The following is a 19231-nucleotide window of genomic DNA, read 5'->3' on the forward strand; positions in this document are numbered from 1 at the left end:
TTAGAGTCTAAAACTTAGGTATTTAACAGTCAAATTATTTTCTATATTCCATACCATAATAACTGTACTTAGCAAAAACTTTCTGGTCAAGAATGTTTCATAAAAATCTGGCTGGCTGGCTCAGGAATTCTGGGAGTTGAAGTCCATGAGTCATAAAAGAGCCAAGGTTGCCTACCCCTGGTATAGAACATGCATTGGTAGCTCCGTTTGAGGCACGGTCTATTGTCAAGCTTTAGAATTTTAGTACTCACACTGCCATCTTTATTATCACTTGAATGCTTCAATGAATATATTTTAGCTGTTGGTTCATTTTTTGAGTGCCAGCTGATTGGCAAGTGACATGGGGAGATGGGGATTGAAGTGGCAAGTAGCCTGGGGTCTGGCCATCTGAATGGTGGTGGAATGAGACAGAGAGCAGTTTCTACCCTGTAGACCAGGGGTCTTCAAACTTGGCCCTTTTAGGACTTGTGGACTTCAACCCCCAGAATTCCTCAGCCAGGCATGCTGGCTGATGAATTCTGGGAGTTGAAGTCCACAAGTCCTAAAAGGGCCAAGTTTGAAGACCCCTGCTGTAGACTGACCGTAAATACAGTGAAGCCATGCAGGATCACTTGGTGGACTTCTCGGCAACACCAGTGATCCATGGACCACAGTTTGAAAAATGTTCTTCAAAATGGTCAGTTCCCAGATTAGTGCAGTACAAGCCACCCAAAATTTATACAGTATATGCACCTTCTAATTAGGGATTACTGCTTTTGTAAAATGCTTAGATTTTTATTTTTTGACCTGGGCAACACAAAAAAATTTGTAATAGACAAACAATCTATAATATACTATATGTGTTAAGAAAAGATAAAGAAGATGTTTGGAAAACATGAAAAGTTTATGAATGGAAGTCAAAGTTGTCTAAACCCACTTCTGAATAAGAATTCCACAAATAGGGCCAATTGATTTCACAGTAAAATTTCACACAGTGTGGAGTTTCTCTTGATCTGGTTCATGCATAATGATAACCCAAGACTTTTTTTATTCATGGTCTATTGAATAGACCATAGGTGCCTGGCTTCACACTACAGGCTAAGCAAAACACATACAACTCAGGACACATGAATACAATTTTGCATTATTCTGCATCAAACAGCATTTTGGTAACTACACCGACCCAGGTGGATATCTACCATGCTTTTGTAATGGAAGCCCAAGAAGACATGGAGAAATAAGTGGCTAGAGAAAAGGACTAGCAGAATTCCAGAGTAAAACCAGAATTACTGTACAACCCCAGAGCAGCAAGAATCCCGTACCTGCAATGCTGACAGTGGCCTCACTTTCTGCCCCTTTTGCTCTGAAAGTATACTTCCCTTCATATTCCTCGCCCATCTTGTCAATGATCAATTTGTGCACAGCTCCTTGCTTGACAATCTGGATTCCTCTCATATCTGTGATCTGCAGAAAGATTTTTTTTTAAAAAAATACATGTCTCAAAATCTAATCAGAAACAGGAACCTCTGCATGACTATTAAGCTCAGGTCTCTGTGGGACATATATTCAAGCATCCTAATTTAGCATGATGCCCATTATTCCATAAGAGTCCTCAGTTGAGCCCTGAGATATGAATATTACGATTCTAGGAAGCTCAGGTTTCTTCACCACTTACCTCTTTGCCATCCTTCAGCCACACGCCTTCCACTCTCTCATCATTCAGGACAACACAGAGTTCTGCTGGGTCTCCTGTAGCTGCTTGGACATCTGATAAACCACTCTTGACTGTAGCAAATCTTTCTGAGGATTGGAGAAGGAGAGAAATTAGAAGGCCAAACATGCATTTAAGAATGAGATAAGCTAAGCTAGTGCAAATTAATTGAGAGAAAGCTATTGGACCTGGTGTGTCTCCATACCACGTCCGGTATGTCAGGCAGCAGTCTTCCAGGATGTTAGAGTGCAGTGAAGTATTTAAAAGCATTGAGCCCAGAGTTAAATCAAGGTGTTGAATTTTTTTTTATGCAGAAAAGAACATGGATATAGCTGGACATTCCTGAATCAACTGGAGTCATCTGTGACTTGAGACTGAAAGTTGCCCACTGCCACATCAACTTTCTTGTCATTCTCTTCCACTCAGAACTTATTACTCATAAACAAAGGCTGCTAACAAAGCACACAGCATCCTCTCAAGCTAGACCTCTTACCTTCCACAGTTACATTGCAATTGCTGTAGTATTCTGTAGGGTCACTTTCTTGCGTGGCAATTACCATATATTCTCCTGAGTCACTCAGTTCAGCATCATCTATGATCAATTCTGCCATCTTTCCTTCACGGTTCATAGTATATTTGGAGGATCGTTCAATCACCTTCCCATTCTTCATCCATTTCAGCTTTACCTCTTTACTAGTCAGCTCACATTCTAGGCAAGCTTTGCTTTTCTCCTTGACTCGGACGTTCTTCAGGTTTCTGACAAACTTAATTGGTGTCCCTTAAGGGAGAGAAGACAGAAGATGGTTGCGTATGTTTCAGTGCTACGCAAATCATCTATGGGAATTGAGATTGGTAGCTACAAGCGGCATGCTGATGTGCAGCAAAGTAAGCAATGGAAAGGTGCCCAAGGGTTGGAAATGGGGAAGCAATTTATGAAAATGTGCAATCTTAAAATAGACTTATTGCCCGTAAATACTATTGCTTTCTCTAAAAAATCAAAAGCATACTTGTAATCTTTTATCTAGCCTTAGGGTATCTCCATATTCGTTCAGAAAACACGGGCGGTTTTTGTAGCAAAAAGAATATACAAATATCTCTGAATGCCACAGTAGCTAATACGGTCTCCCTAACTGTACTCTATATTTGTGGCTGTATGCGTCTGTCTAAAATTTTTGTGTGTGCTGCGGGAAACAATAGTGCAAGTGTAGCAATCATGCTTAAGAATTAAAACGTGTAGCTACTCTTTAGAACAAGCTTTAGAACATTTCTGGCACTAGAATCCTGAGCATACATTTGCTTAGGATTGCTGCTAGACTCTCTTTGAAAACTTTAGTGCAGGGGTCTTCAAACCTGGCCCTTTTATGACTTGTGGACTTAAACTCCCAGAATTCCTCAGCCAGTGTGCCTGGCTGAGGAATTCTAGGAGTTGAAGTCCACAAGTCACAAAAGGGCCAAGTTTGAAAACTCCTGCTCTAGCGGAAAGCAATAAAACATGTTATCGCTAGATGGCACAGTTGGTTGGATCCACATGAATTAGCAGTTTGGAACAGGACAGTGTTTAAGATGGAGTTGAATCCTAAACGACAATCTCATTAGAAAGAAATTATCATACATCCAAGTCACTCCAGTTGGGGTGTCCAGTTGAGATCTTCTCATAAGGTTCCCTCTGAACTGAGAACAAGCCTGTCAACTACTAAATCCCCTCCCTCCCTTCTCTAGATTTTGGTGACTGTGGATGGATGGAAACTAATCAAGGAGAGAAGCAACCTAGAACTAAGGAGAAATTTCCTGACAGTTAGAACAATTAACCAGTGGAACAACCTGCCTCCAGAAGCTGTGAATGCTTCAACACTGGAAGTTTTTAACAAGAGACTGGACAACCATTTGTCTGAAATGGTATCAGGTTTCCTGCCAGAGCATGAGGTTGGACTATAGATGACCTCCAACTCTGTTATTCTATTTCAGGCATGTCAAACTCGTTATGTCACATGACGTCATGCGACATGTCGGGACTTTTTCCCCATTGCCGGCAATGGGGTGGCTGCAGTTTTGGTGTGATGCATCCGGCCTGTGGGCCAGCAGTTTGACTATTCTATTCTATTCTATTCTATTCTATTCTATTCTATTCTATTCTATTCTATTCTATTCTATTCTATTCTATTCTATTCTATTCTATTCTATTCTATTCTATACTATTCTATTCTATTCTATTCTATTCTATTCTATTCTATTCTATTCTATTCTATTCTATTCTATTCTATTCTAAAGTGTTCTCCAATGATAATCTTTTTCTCTGAACTCCATATTCCCCCTTATTATGTGGAGCTATGGAAAATGAAACCTTGTTGAAAAACAGATCATCTCAAAATCAGTCTTTTGATGGATGCTGCATTTTACTGTGTTAAAATGGAGAGTCATCAGGCGAAAAGCAATTCTATTGCCCATTGAAGTTCATAAAATATGGTTTACACAAATTATCTTATCTTCCCGTTTCCCATCATGCTTTTGTTTCTCTGTTATGCCTTATCTCTGAATACACTGTATTACTCAACAAATTCTTCTAGATATTCAATATTCCATTCTTATTGTCATGTGATTTAATTAGTAATACAGATAGTCCTCAACTTACGACCACAATTGAGCCCAAAATTTCTACTGCTAAGTGAAACATTTGTGAGCCCTGTTTTGCTCTTTCTTGCCACTTTTGTTAAGAGAATCACTGCAGTTTTAAAATTAGTAACAAAGATTAATCTGCTATTTAAAATTAAAGATTCATCTGTTAATTAGTTCCAAACTTGAGGTAAAAATAGGAACAAGTTAGTTATCAGAAAAATAAGACAAAGTATCCTCTTTTCACTTTCAGTTCAGTACTAAATAGCATCCCTTTAATATAAGTAAAGCATCGGTTGCTTGCCTGAAACTCAGGCAATAGGAAATAGTTAATCCCAGTGTCTCTTACTCTGAATGAAAAGCTCCGTTTCTGTCAACAGGCCTCCAGTTTCAAAGCTGACCTTTCCCATGTCACTCGGGCGGACATCTTTAATTTTCAGAGTGTGAGTCAAGCCATCTTCAGAGGTGATGATCTCATACTTGTCATCCCGCTTCAGCTCTTTTCCATTCAGTTTCCAAACAAAGTTGGAGATCTTTTTGGAAAGTCGGATCTCAAGCACAGCACTTTGCCTTTCATTTACTTTCATGGGTTGCAGGTCTGTCAAAAACTGTAGGGGCTCGTCTGTCAAAAGAAGATAAAACTCACAATGAAGGCCATGCTGGCTCAGGAATTCTGGGAGTTGAAGTCCACGAGCCTTGGTGGAGCAGTGGGCTAATGCCTCCTTAAGTAACACCAGCTGCCTGCAATTAGTGCAGGTTCGCATCCCACCAGGCTCAAGGTTGACTCAGCCTTCCATCCTTCCGAGGTAGGTAAAATGAGGACCCAGATTGTTGGGGGCAATTAAGCTGACTTTGTAATAATGCCGCTTGGGGGTGTGTGAAAGCCCTAATAAGCAGGCATATACATAGAATGAAGGCTACTGCTAAGCTTGTAAGCTGCCCTGAGTCTTCGGAGAAGGGCGGAATATAAATGGAATTAAAATAAAATAAATAAATAAATAAAAGAGCCAAGGTTGCCTACCCCTGGTAGACTGTCAAAATTCAGAAGCTTGTGATGTTTGGTGTAACATGTTTCCTTTTTAAGAAAAAATATTAAACTCTCTAGTGGATTTGTTATGGCCCTGATGGCAAACCCCAGACTTTTCATGACCTTTCATCATCCTCATATTAAATTAGCCTTGGTGGAGCAGTGGGCTAATGCCTCCTTAAGTAACACCAGCTGCCTGCAATTAGTGCAGGTTCGCATCCCACCAGGCTCAAGGTTGACTCAGCCTTCCATCCTTCCGAGGTAGGTAAAATGAGGACCCAGATTGTTGGGGGCAATTAAGCTGACTTTGTAATAATGCCGCTTGGGGGTGTGTGAAAGCCCTAATAAGCAGGCATATACATAGAATGAAGGCTACTGCTAAGCTTGTAAGCTGCCCTGAGTCTTCGGAGAAGGGTGGAATATAAATGGAATTAAAATAAAATAAATAAATAAATAAAAGAGCCAAGGTTGCCTACCCCTGGTAGACTGTCAAAATTCAGAAGCTTGTGATGTTTGGTGTAACATGTTTCCTTTTTAAGAAAAAATATTAAACTCTCTAGTGGATTTGTTATGGCCCTGATGGCAAACCCCAGACTTTTCATGACCTTTCATCATCCTCATATTAAATTAGCCTTGGTGGAGCAGTGGGCTAATGCCTCCTTAAGTAACACCAGCTGCCTGCAATTAGTGCAGGTTCGCATCCCACCAGGCTCAAGGTTGACTCAGCCTTCCATCCTTCCGAGGTAGGTAAAATGAGGACCCAGATTGTTGGGGGCAATTAAGCTGACTTTGTAATAATGCCGCTTGTGGTGTGTGAAAGCCCTAATAAGCAGGCATATACATAGAATGAAGGCTACTGCTAAGTTTGTAAGCCGCCCTGAGTCTTTGGAGAAGGGCGGGATATAAATGGAATTAAAAAAAATATGAAAGATATGAAACTTACCAATTACATGCAAATTTGCAGAGAGAACTTTATCACCTACAACAAAAGAATAGGCACCTATGTCACGTTCATTGACGTTAAAGATGTGGAGCAAAAACTTAGTGCCTATCTGTTTTGCGTCATATTTTCCTAAAGAATATTGAAGACGCAGGGGTTCTTGACCCTAGAAAGAAGAAAATGTGGTGTTTTTGAAAGGTTGAGTAAACACATGGCAAACATTTGTTATTAAAACAAGAAAGAGGGCTTTGTAAGATAGCTACGTCTATCTCTATCATCTTTATTGTCTCTACCCCACCTGATGAATCATCTTCTTTTATGATTGGCACCCTCAAGTATCAAATAAATTCATAAATACTTGTTTGAGCTCTTATCAAGAACGTTCTGTCTTATTAAGGCAATGACAACTTTCAGGTAAAAATTGCACATTCAGTAACTGGCTCCAAAGTAAGTAAAATTCAAATTTCCAAATAGTGAACATTTATTTGAAAATTAATGCATGGATTCAGTTGGACATTTCATACAGCAATAATTACTTTAGAGGTATATCATAGCTAATACATTCTGCATAGCAGGTAAAATGAAAAAATAATGAAGCAAAATCCAGGGCACTTTCCTCTGAGCATGCATTACAAAAAGGCAATGAGGTGGTTCAGAGGTTAATGCTGGGCTTGTCTGTTGGAAAGCCGGCAGCCCAGGTTCAAGACCCAAGCGCCATGTGATGGGGTGAGCCCCCATCTTTCCCCCAGCTCCTGCCAACCTAGCAGTTCAAAAGCTTGTAAATGTGAGTAGATAAATAAGTACCAGCGCTCCATGACACCATGCTGGACACATGACTACGGAAATGTCTTTGGACAGCACTTGGCTCAATGGCCTTGAAACGGAGATAAGCACTGCCCCCTACAGTCGACAATGACTGTTGTTAGCTGCGAAGTCATGTCCGACCCATCGCGACCCTATGGACAACGTTCCTCCTTGCCTTCCTGTCCTCTACCATCTTCTGGAGCATTTACTGTAAGCTCACGCCTACTGCTTCAGTGACTCCATCCAGCCACCTCATTCTCTGTCGTCACCTTCTTCTATTGCCCTCAATCTTTCCTAGCATTAGGCTCTTCTCCAGTGAGTCCTTCCTTCTCATTAGGTGGCCAAAATATTTGAGTTTCAACTTCAGGATCTGGCCTTCTAAAGAGCAGTCAGGGTTGATCTCCTCTAGGACTGACCGGTTTGATCGCCTTGCAGTCCAAGGGATTTGCAGGAGTCTTCTCCAGCACCTCAGTTCAAAGGCCTCAATTCTTTGTCGCTCAGCCTTTTTTATGGTCCAACTTTCACTGCCATACATTGCAACTGGGAAGACCATGACTATACACACATTTGTTGACAGGGTGACAATGACTAGCGGAGTAAAATCTGCAGGGACTCCTTTATCTTATGTATTACAGTACAACTAATCCTTCCGCCCTGCCCCATCTTTTCATAGAATATAATTTTTTTTCTGCTCCTGACTTTAACTGCCTTGCAGAACTATTTTCTCATCAAGGTGGCTTGGGATAAGGCTTTCCGACCTGCAGTAATTGTGAAAGTGTATGTGTGATTGATGGAATATTGTGCTACTTGTCAACAATGGTACTTCTAACCTACAATCAAGCACCAGATTCAGCTCTCAGAATGGAAGAGATTGCTCATCTTGCTGTAGACAAAACCTACAGAGCCCTTTGCTCTCAGCCACCAACTTTCATTTCAGCTACAATAAAGGAAAATACAGTTACTTTTAGCCACATCATCTTCATATTGGCATCCCTGAGTTCCAGAATACAATCAAATACCGCTGTAGAGTCCACTTTAGCAGAAACATCTTCTAAGGGTTTTAGAATCTTTATAGCCTGAAACATAAAAAGAGATCAATCTTTAGCTATTTTTTATATTTATTTTTAATCTTATTCATTGTTCCATTTACTTACTGCAATTTGTGCAATACTCATGTTGGATATATGGATTTGATTATAAGTCTCTTGATCCTGTGACCCAATATTTTTCTTTTAATCTATTTCCAATACTACTTCTAATGCTGCTGCATTGTTAAGCCTCTGGCCACAAAAGGAACAGCGGAATTTACTCTGTGTTTGTATTTTGTTGTGTATATAACAGAGAATCAGTAGCTAGTAATCTTTCAGCATCTTCAAGCCAACAAATATATTCTGGCAGAACTTTCATACATATCTTTTGTATTGTAGCACTATTTGTTGTGTATCAAACTCTTTGGACTGTTTTTGGAGTATCAAATTCCAAATCAAATTTCCTTTATATCACATAAGAGCCCTGGTGGCACAGTGGTTAGAATGCAGTACTGCAGGCTACTTCTGCTGACTGCCAGCTGCCAGCAGTTTGGCAGTTCGATTCGCATCAGCTCAAGTTGACTTAGCCTTCCATCCTTCTGGTAAAATGAGATTGTTGGGGGCAATATGCTGACTCTGTAAACCGCTTAGAGAGGGCTGTAAAGCACTGTGAAGCAGTATATAAGTCTAAGTGCTATTGCTATTGCTACTTGATTATTTTGATAACTTAATTATAGCATTGCTATTTTACTTGCATCTCTGTTGGTGGGTTTTTATTTTTGTTATATAAAGTTGGTCTTTGACCAAAATAAAGCTTTATTTACTTGTTTTATTTTAGTAACAATGTTAATGATGCCATTATGGAAACTTGGTGGGATGAAACCAACAAATGGAACACACAGCTACATGGAATTAAATTATTTAAAAGAAACAGACCAAATAAAAGAGGAGGTGGAGTTGCTCTCTGTATAAGAAATAGACAATGATGAAAACTGTCTCGAATGCATTTGGGTCAATATAAAAGCAGGGGGGAATGACATTGCCATAGGTGTATACTATAGGCCACCCAACCAAACAGAGAAAACAGATGAACTTTTTGTTAGTCAGCTAACTAAGGTATGTAGGAAGCACATCACAATAGTAATGGGAGACTTTAATTACCCTGACATCAACTAAGACAAACTCTGCACCAAGTGGAAGATCAAACAGATTCCCGACAAAGCTAACAGACAACTTTGTCTGCCAAAAAGTAGAGAAGGGAACTAGGGGATTAGCCATATTGGATCTAATTCTCACTAACAGAGATGAAATGATAGAAGGTGTTGAAGCCACAGGAACCTTTTGGGGGAGTGATCATGCAATATTGGAATTCAACAGTATGCAAGCACAAGCAATAGAACACAGTCAAACTAGAATCTTGGATTTTAAGAGAGCTAATTTCAATAAACTTAGAGAGAGCTTGGGAAGGATTCCATGGATGAGAATCCTCAAGGGGAAAACAACTCAAGAAGGTTGGGAAATTTTGTAAAGTGAGATTATAAAAGCCCTGTCTAGCACAATACCAACGAAGAAGAAAAATAACAGCTCTCAAAAAAATCCAGCATGGCTGCATAAAGAACTCTCTGATAAATTTAAAGACAAAAAGGACAAGAATAAAAAGTGGAAAGAGGGGCACATAACTAAGGCAGAATATCAGCAAAAAGCCCAAGCCTGCAAAGATGAAGTGAGGAAACCTAAGGCTCAAATGAACTAAGGCCTGCGACAAAAGTCAAAAATAACAAAAAAAAAGCTTCTTTCAACATGTAAAAAACAAGAAAAAAGTTAAGGAAATGATTGGTCCATTAGTGGGAGAAAGTGGCAAGAAAGTGACAAGCAACAGGGAGAAAGCAGAACTATTTAACTCATTTTTTGTATCCGTCTTTACACAAAGGGAAAAAACAGTCCAACCTATAAAAAACAGTACCGTAAAAACAGATTAGAAACATGTTAAGATAGGCAAGAAAATGGTAAGAGAGCAGCTGTCCACCCTAGACGAGTTCAAATCACCAGGACCAGATGGATTACATCCCAAGGTTCTGAAGGAACTGGCAGATGTGATCTCAGAACCACTGAACTATATCTTTCAAAGATCCTGGAGCACTGGGGAACTACCAGAGGATTGGAAAAGAGCTGATGTAGTTCCCATCTTCAAAAAAGGAAAAAAAATGGATCCAAGGAATTACAGATCTATCAGCCTGACCTCAAAACCTGGGAAGATTCTGGAAAAGATAATCAAGCAACGAATCAGCAGACACCTAGAGGCAAACAAAGTCATTACCAAAAGCCAACATGGATTTGTCAAAAACAGATCATGCCAGACAAATCTTATTGCATTTTTTGACCAAGTGACAAAATTAGTGGACCAGGGGAATGCTGTGGATATAATTTACTTGGACGTCAGTAAGGACTTCATTTGATACAAGTAGACCACAACCTACTACTTGATAAGATAGAAAAATGTGGGTTAGGCAGCATCACCACCAGATGGATTTGTAGCTGGCTGACCGGCTGTACTCAGCGTGTGGTCCTCAATGGAACTACATCTACACGGAGGGAAGAGCTCCGTTCTGGGCCCAGTGCTCTTCAACATCTTCATCAATGATTTGGATGAGGAGATAGATAAGGAACCCATCAAATTTGCAGATGACACCAAGCTGGCAGGAATAGCCAACACTCTTAAGATACAGAAGGATCTTGACAGACTTGAACATTGGGTGCTATCTAACAAAATGAAATTCAATGGTGAAAAAAGTAAGATTCTACATTTAGGCAAGAAAAACCAAATGCACAGGTATAGTAGAGGTGGTACCCTGCTCAATAGTAATAATTGTGAGAGGGATCTCAGAATTGTAGTGGACAATCACTTAAATATGAGCCAGCAGTGTGCTGCAGCTGCCAAAAAAGCCAACACAGTGCTAGGCTGCATTAACAGAGGGATAGAATCAAGATCACATGAAGTGTTAATACCACTTTACAATGCCTTGGTAAGGCCACACTTGGAATTGTGCTTCCAGTTTTGGTCACCACGATGTGAAAAAGATGTTGAGACTCTAGAAAGAGTACAGAGAAGACCAACAAAGAAGATTAAGGGACTGGAGGATAAAATATATAAGGAATGGTTGCTGGAATTGGGTATGTCTATTTTAATGAAGAGAAGGATGAGGGGTGACATGATAGCAGTGTTCCAACATTTCAGAGGTTGCCACAAAGAAGAGGGTGTTAAGCTATTCTCCAAACCACCGAAGGTAGGACACGAAGCAACGGATGGAAAATAACCAAAAAGAGAAGCAACCTAGAACTAAGAAGAAATTTCCTGACAGTTAGAACAATTAATCAGTGGAACAACCTGCCTCCAGAATCTGTGAATGCTCCAATACTGGAAGTTTTTAAGAAGAGACTGGACAGCCAATTGTCTGAAATGGTCTAGGGTTTCCTGCCTGAGCAAAGGGTTGGACTAGATCAGGGGTGTCAAACTGCCGGTCTGCGGGCTGGATGCGTCATCTGGAAGCCGCACCCACCCAAAGCCGGCAATGGCAAAACAGTCCCGATACATCTTGCGACATCATGTGACATCGCAAGTTTGACATGTCTGGATTACAGGGTCAGGGGTAAAAAATCATTTTCTCATAGCAGACAGACAGCATCTATTGTGTAGTGGGTTCTGGACCGCATGGCAAGGAAGAAACAGATGACAGCTCTTTATTAGTGGTAGGCGCGTACTGAACAAAGGGGGTTACCTGGACCCCTTATATACCTAGCCAGGTATCACTCTGGCCAATCCATCCATCTGAATCTCCCACCGAAAACCCTTCAGCCAATCCAGCCACAGCACAGCGCCACCTGGTGGTACCTGCAGAGCTGCTGCTCCTGCCCTATACATAACAGCATCTATATCCTTTTTAAAAAAAATTATTGCCCAACATTTAAATTATGACACACATGTAAGGCAACTCAAGCATCCAAGGTCTGGATGGATCCATGACTGACCTCAACTTCTTTTTTCTTCATTTCCTTCAGCTTTTTAAGAAGTCCTCGAAAATCGGTGAAACCATATTCCATGCAGACCTTCTCAAAGTCTTTCTTAGGCACAGAGGAGAGAATCTCCAGCATTTCCTTTTCATCAACCACTTTTTTCTCCTTTTTTGTAGTGGGAAGCCCCCTACATGCAGACAGACAAGATCAATGAACTGGTAATAAAAACTACAGCTTTCTGAATTCTTATGTAGAACCCCTTCTTCTCCCTTGCCTCTGGTCAAAGTTACAATTCCATCTTTAACTATAGGAGGAGAGAATGGAAAGCCATTAATAATTTCATCAAGAACTTTGACCCCAAACATCTACCAAATTACAGTATTATTCTCTCATTATTTTGATGCTACCTATTAAAATATCATGAAAAGCCTCTTGAGGCAACCTGGTTCGTGAAATTTGGTGAAAAGCTCTTATGTATTACCCACCTCTGTATCAGCACTTGGCTAATCTCAAAAAACGTAGCCTGGTAGGATGGGTTAGTTCCTGAATGGAATTACTAGGACATCCCAGGGCTATACATGACATGAGAAGTCCTTTTCCAGAACAAGAAGGCTCTTCCTGCCATTTTAAACAATTCTAATCAGTTTTCTCTTCCCTGATTATATTCAGAACCGCATAAAATGGTTCCTTGAGACAGTAAGAATGGACCCCACTGGACTAAATTGGGCAAAAGAAGCCTTGTCTGCCCCAGTACTCTGACTTTGGAAACTGTCTGAGAGAAATTCAGTTGGCTCCCAACAGTCTTTTCAAGACTTAGTTGGTTACCCAGGCAATCCAAGTTGAGTTGATTACCTTTGCTTTAATTTTTACCATAGAGTTGGGGTATTGTTTGTTTGTTTATTAGGTACTCCTGCAGTTTTCTTGGTAGGATCTTGGAAGTGGTTTTCATCTTGCCTGCTTCCGAGGGCTGAGAGAAGTGACAAGCCTATTGGGTTTCCAGCCAGCTGCCTTAACCAATACACCAAACTGTGTTTCTTTCCCTTAGCTACCTCTTCATTTTATATATGTTTTACTACAGTATTTACTATTTAGGATGAAAAAAGGAGGCTCAATATATAATAAGCTTTTTGGGAACAGCTCAACTTTGCCCATCTCTCTGGGACCCAGGGGATTATAGTATCCCAGGGGATTGGTGTTTTTACTCTCCAGAGAACTAAGGAAAATCCCTTCTGAGATGCTTTCTCTACTCCCATTCCTTCTGTGGGCTGAGATATCTCTTCTCTCACTGTTGTCTTGGCTGTCAGTCTCCCAAGGTTATTCTCAATCCCATTACATCTGGGCAAATGGGGAAATTGGTGCAAACTGATAGGGTTTTTTTCAGGAGACATAAGGAATTATGTTGGATGCTACAAATCTGGATGTTCAGGTTTGGTAAGTAGCTGAATATAGGAAACAGAAAGAAAGCCAGATGGTCTCAACCTTATCTGCTTTTCCCCCATTGGGACTGAAGACTGTTCTGTGATCATGTTGGATATGACTGTTTTGTTTGGCTAAAGGTAAGAGACGGAAAGCATCTCACCTTTTTTTCAGCATTTTTTTTAAATCCATCTTTTCTTGGCCTTTAAGAAAATCATGAAAAAAGAGAAAGAGATTAGTCCAGGCAGCCAAAAGTATAAGACAGGGTTTCTCAATCTTACCAACTTTAACACACGTGGACCTCAACTCCCAGAATTTCTCAGCCAGCATGCTGAATGAATGATGCTAGCTGGGGAATTCTGGTAGTTGAAGTCTACACATCTTAGAGTTGCCAAGGTGTAAGGGAAGCAAAATGTAGATGCTTTGGATAGCTCATGGCGGTCTTTCATTACCCAACACCTCCCAGTTACTTTGGGATTGCTACCTCCAGAATTTTCAGCCAGCATAATTGAAGGGAGTATCAATTCCAACACATCTAGAATTGGTTAAGTTGGAGAGAGAGGAGTTGTTGCATAATTATGGGCTAGAGATCTGTAGTCCTTATTATACATTGCCTCCACTTATTATACATTGCCACAGAAGCATCTAGATTCCTTTACTGAAGGAAAAGCTACAGGGATTGTTTTATTTTGAAAATGGGATGTTATTTTTTCTTTCCAGCTCTGAATTTGTGTTTCTTGTTTACCTTCAGTTATAACCAGGGACACTGTATAGATAATATCAGCATGCTTGTTGGAAACCACACACTTATAAAGATCAGCATCAGCACTTGTGAGATTTTTTATCTGCAATGAAAAAGCAACACAGATCAAAATGAAAGTACTCTTAATCAGTGCTTTTTTTTGTCATAGAACACACAGGAACGGAGTTCCGGCACCTTTTAAAGGTAATTTTTGAAAATTTGATGTTTGGTCCACGTGGACTTGAATTGCCCTGTCAAGCATAGCAAGTTGGCAGTAAAATCATTAAAGCGGTGTATGCGGGCTGCTTGTGTGTTGAGTCTGATGCATGCATACTTCATTTGCGGTGGTTGTGATGGTGCTGCTTGACTTGTGACACTGCTCGGCTTGTGCTTGGTTGTGTGGTTGCGTGCTGAGTGCTTACTGCAGGCAGTGACTGTTATGTTTCGTTACACACAACTGATCAACAAGATGTGAGTTCCGGCACCTTTTTTCTTAGAAAAAAGCACTGCCCTTAATGTTCTGGAGGTCAAATGGGGCATAGTCTGTAGCACTTACAGCAGGGATCCTCAACCTTGGCAACTTTAAGACTTGTGGACTTCAATTCCCAGAATTCCTCAGCCAGCAAATTCTGGGAATTGAAGTCCACAAGTCTTAAAGTTGCCAAGGTTGAGGACCCCTGACTTAGAGAGTGAACATATTTCAATTCAACAAAGGAGAATTTAAAGAAAGTTTTAACAAGATGATAGAAAGAAGGCTTTTTTTCCTGTGTAGAAAACAGAAGTGAACATGCAAGAATGTTTTGTAAGACCACATCTGAAGTTATAGAGACAAAGGCAACTAGAGGAACCTTAATTAGGAAAATGGGATGAAGTTCACAATTGGACTTCTATCCTTTATCCATACTTTGTTTCATTAAAAATATTTGGGCATTTGCTGTGTGGATTTTTTTTCTCTGACCTAGAGAGAAAGAGAGCTGAACAAAGGATTCTGAAGGAAAGCTACAGAGTAAAGATTTCAATCTTGAGAAGAGCGAGCAGGAGCATATTGGAATAGACTGTACAAGGAAGAATATAGTGTTTGATCCAAAATGTTGCAGAATTTGTAAAAATAAAACCAGAAATGAAATAAAAGATAATGAGGACTCTAAAGCAGTGTTTTGAAACTTAATAACTTTAAGATGTATGGACTTCAACTCCCAAAATTCCACAGCAAGCAAGAAGTCTACACATCTTAAAGCTGTCCATTCAAATTGGGCAGTTATAATAAATTTAAATAATAAATAAATAATATTAAATGGAATGTTTATCTTTAAATAAAGTGTTCCATTTAATATGACATGACTTTCTATATCCCAAGTGGTTTTTTTCATATTTAGTGTATGCAGTACCCAAGGTTCACTAAAATGTTCTTATTTTGCATTAACAGAGGGATAAAATCAAGATCATGTGAAGTGTTAATACCACTTTACAATGCCTTGGTAAGGCCACACTTGGAATACTGCATCCAGTTTTGGTCACCATGATGTAAAAAAGATGATGAGACTCTAGAAAGAGTACAGAGAAGAGCAACAATGATTAGGGGACTGGGGGCTGAAAGATATAAGGAACGGTTGCTGGAATTGGGTATGTCTAGTTTAATGAGGAGAAGGACTAGGGGTGACATGATAGCAGTGTTCCAACATTTCATTATATTAATTGTTCTAACTGTCAGGAAGTTTCTCCTTAGTTCTAGGTTGCTTCTCTCCTTGACTAGTTTCCATCCGTTGCTTCTTGTCCTGCCTTCAGGCGCTTCGGAGAATAGCTTGACTCTCTCTTCTTTGTGGCAGCCCCTGAGATATTGGACAGCCATTTGTCTGAAATGGTATAGGGTTTCCTGCCTGAGCAGGCGGTTGGACTAGATGACCTCCAAGGTCCCTTCCATCATCATCATCATCATCATCATAAAACTTTTATTTATAAAACATGAAACTCAGTCAACTGAACACTCAAATTGACTGGCACTAATGGTTGACACGGGTTTCTGCCAGCATCCTAGGTATCAACCAGGTATTTCCTTAAAATGTAAGATGTTCCGAGTAACACAGTTTTTTGTAGCTTTGCTGGAGTTATTGCAGGAAGCTGCAATTTCTTGATGTATTTTGCAAAGTTTTTGGACATAGTTCCCAATGCTCCGATGACAATGGGTATCACTGTTACACGTTTCATCCATAAGTTGTTGTTGTTGTTATATTTTCTATATAATGCTAATGAACACTGCAGTGTTGAAGATCACTCTTGGAAATTAAAAAAAAGTGTTATTTTTGCAAGGCAGAGAAAGAAGCAAAAGAGAGGAGCAACTTTTAAAAAGCCACACATTTTTACCTTGAGGACGTACTCTTTATTGATGCTGTCGAAAAATACTTTTGATCCCTCTCTGAGTGGCATCCCACTTTCTCTTTTCCATGTAACACTGGGCTTGGGGTTACCCATCACTTTGGCTCGGAATGTAGCTTTATCTCCTGTTGGCAAGCAACACAGAATGAGAATGGAACAACAAATGACTTTGAATGTACCAGATTTACACAACTGGGGGCAATCTGCAGGCTGCCTCAACATGCGATGCTCCCGCCCTCTTTCTTTAACAACTAAGTGGGATCAACAAGAGAGGTTAGATGCTGCAACAGACTGATTTGTCTGTTTTTTCAACAGGTGGTCCTCAACTTACTTATTTATTTATTTTATTTATTTAGATTTATATACCGCCCTTTCCCGAAGGACTCAGGGCGGTTTACAGGGCATTTAAAAAACAGTCAATACAAACGTTAAAACAAATTAAAAGAGATTAAATAGAACCCTGAGAAAATTAAAACCCAGTTAAAATTAAAAATATTCTCAGCCTGGGCCAGAGAGCTCGAAGAGCCAGGTCTTCAGGTCCCGGCGGAATGAATGGAGGTTGGGGGCTTACAACAGTAACTGTTTGAAGTTACAACACCACTGAAAAAAGTGACTTATGACCAGTGGTGGGATTCAAATATGTGAACAACCAGTTCTCTGTGTGGATGCCGCTTCCAGATGCGAACCAGCTGAATCCCTCCACTGCTTATGACCATTTTTTACATTTATGACCAATGCAGCATCCCCATGGTCAAGTGATCAAAATTCAGATGTTGGCAACTGACTCATATTTATAACGGTCGCAGTGTCTCCTTTCAGTTGGATAAGATATAACTGGAATGTATACAAGCACTTGGTTTGTGTTTGTATGTTCTTTTAATTTGTGAAGCTGTCCAGAGTTGCTTAGAAGATGGGTGGCCTAGAAACTCAACCAACCAACCAACCAACCTATTTAGTATTCTCTACTGGAAAAATACTTTGTTGTGTTTTTTCATATGACCAGCTCCAGCTTCTCATACAGAGATGTTTGGAATATTCAAGTCGAGCCTACATCAAAAAGTTACCATGTGGAATGCTTCTGCCTGGGTGACTTCATTCCAATGCCTTCCGCCCCAATTTTCTGTCCATTAACATTAACATTCACATCCAAATTCAGCTTTAGGAGAGTTTCTGTGGTGGTGACGAAGAGATTAATGCTGGAAATCTTGGTATTCTACTTAAGAAAAAGGCTACTTATCCTTTCTTCTTGAACATAAATGTGGCAGTTGTTGTCTAATACATCTGCAAATATTACATTGAGGAAGGTTAATATGGAGGGTGAATGAGAAGTTACCTTCATGAACTGTCAGTGGCTGAGGCTTCTCTGTTAATTCAGGAATGCTCTCTCCTGCCGGGATCTCCACAGAATGAGAAACCATGCTGAAGGACTCTACAGAAGAAGAGGATTTCGTGGAAACCATTTCCTCTGCAGATAAAAGCAGGCATGTGTCATACAAAATAACGTTTTTTTTAATTAATCGGTTTGAAAATTAGGTCTGCAAATATGTGCAGAAAGCAATAGGTAGGGGGAAAAAGGCTCAGGGTTTTGTTTTTTCCCCCCAGCAGTGGATGGCTAAATATTGAAACACTAAAAGAAATATGTGCATCATGATTTCAGTACATTTTAGAACAGATCTCACAGTCCAATATTCACCACAAATTCTGTTTAAAAGTGGAAAAGGATCCCAGCTTCCCCGGTCCCTTTCCTTTGAAGGTGTCATTATGTCATTCTTCATTTTCCCATGGCCTTCATCAAAGAACAAATAAGAGGGCAAAATGTATCTATTGGATTTATTTGCTGTTGATATAAATATGACCCTCTCTGATGCTTCACATACTCCCAGCTTATGAAAAACAAGATCAAAAATTTGCTTGAGTCTGTGCTTAATAATCAATTTTTTTTAAAAAAATCTATCATTTATATTCAACTTCAGTCTCATACAGTAAGTAAACAATTATATCAAATATTTTACAAGTTGCTTTTGAATACAAAAATCTTTAACTATCCAGAGTAATATATCCAAGAGCTATTCAGTAATATTTTATTATTATAATATAATTTATTTATTTATTATTTATTATTGGGATTTATATGCCGCCCTATCTCCCGAAGGACTCAGGGTGGCTAACAACAATAACATACAATAATACAGAAGTTAAAAGAAAATTAAATTAATGGCCCTGTAGAATAAATTAAAATTAAAATTAAAATAAGTTAAAAGTTAAAGTTAAAAATTAAAAACATAATTAAAATCCCTGTCAGTCCAGGTCAGCCTGGTGGAAAAGGAGTGTTTTCAGGCCACGGCGAAAGGACTGGAGATCTGGGGCCATCCAAAGCTCAGGGGGGAGCTGGTTCCATAGGGCTGGCGCTCCCACAGAGAAGGCCCTCCCCCTGGGGGTCGCCAGCCGACATTGTCTAGCCGACTGTACCCTGAGGAGGCCTTCTCTGTGTGAGCGCACTGGGCGATGGGAAGTCGTTCCCGGCAGCAGATGGTCCTGCAAGTATCCCGGGCCTAAGCCATGTAGGGCTTTAAAAGGTAAGTACCAGCAC

The 19231-nt window shown here is 40.0% G+C and overlaps 1 protein-coding gene across 2 annotated transcripts in view; it reads right to left on the bottom strand.

Moving 5' to 3' along the window:
* The window catches only part of IGSF22 (immunoglobulin superfamily member 22), a 61639-nt gene extending 43533 nt beyond the window's left edge, over nt 1-18106 (bottom strand). For both annotated transcript variants that reach the window (XM_083348561.1, XM_083348560.1), the window contains exons 1-11: nt 17975-18106; nt 16630-16766; nt 14272-14371; nt 13690-13729; nt 12126-12297; nt 8034-8147; nt 6271-6433; nt 4650-4922; nt 2184-2468; nt 1655-1779; nt 1302-1443 (exon numbers count right to left, since the gene is read on the bottom strand). In XM_083348561.1, coding sequence (XP_083204687.1) covers nt 1302-1443; nt 1655-1779; nt 2184-2468; nt 4650-4922; nt 6271-6433; nt 8034-8147; nt 12126-12297; nt 13690-13729; nt 14272-14371; nt 16630-16766; nt 17975-18101 — 1678 coding nt within the window. In that variant the 5' untranslated portion in view covers nt 18102-18106. The remainder of the gene's footprint in view (nt 1-1301; nt 1444-1654; nt 1780-2183; nt 2469-4649; nt 4923-6270; nt 6434-8033; nt 8148-12125; nt 12298-13689; nt 13730-14271; nt 14372-16629; nt 16767-17974) is intronic.
* Between the last annotated feature and the right edge of the window lie 1125 nt (nt 18107-19231).

This window comes from Vipera ursinii, assembly GCF_947247035.1.
Source record: "Vipera ursinii genome assembly, chromosome: 1".
NCBI classification, from domain to species: Eukaryota; Metazoa; Chordata; class Lepidosauria; order Squamata; family Viperidae; genus Vipera; species Vipera ursinii.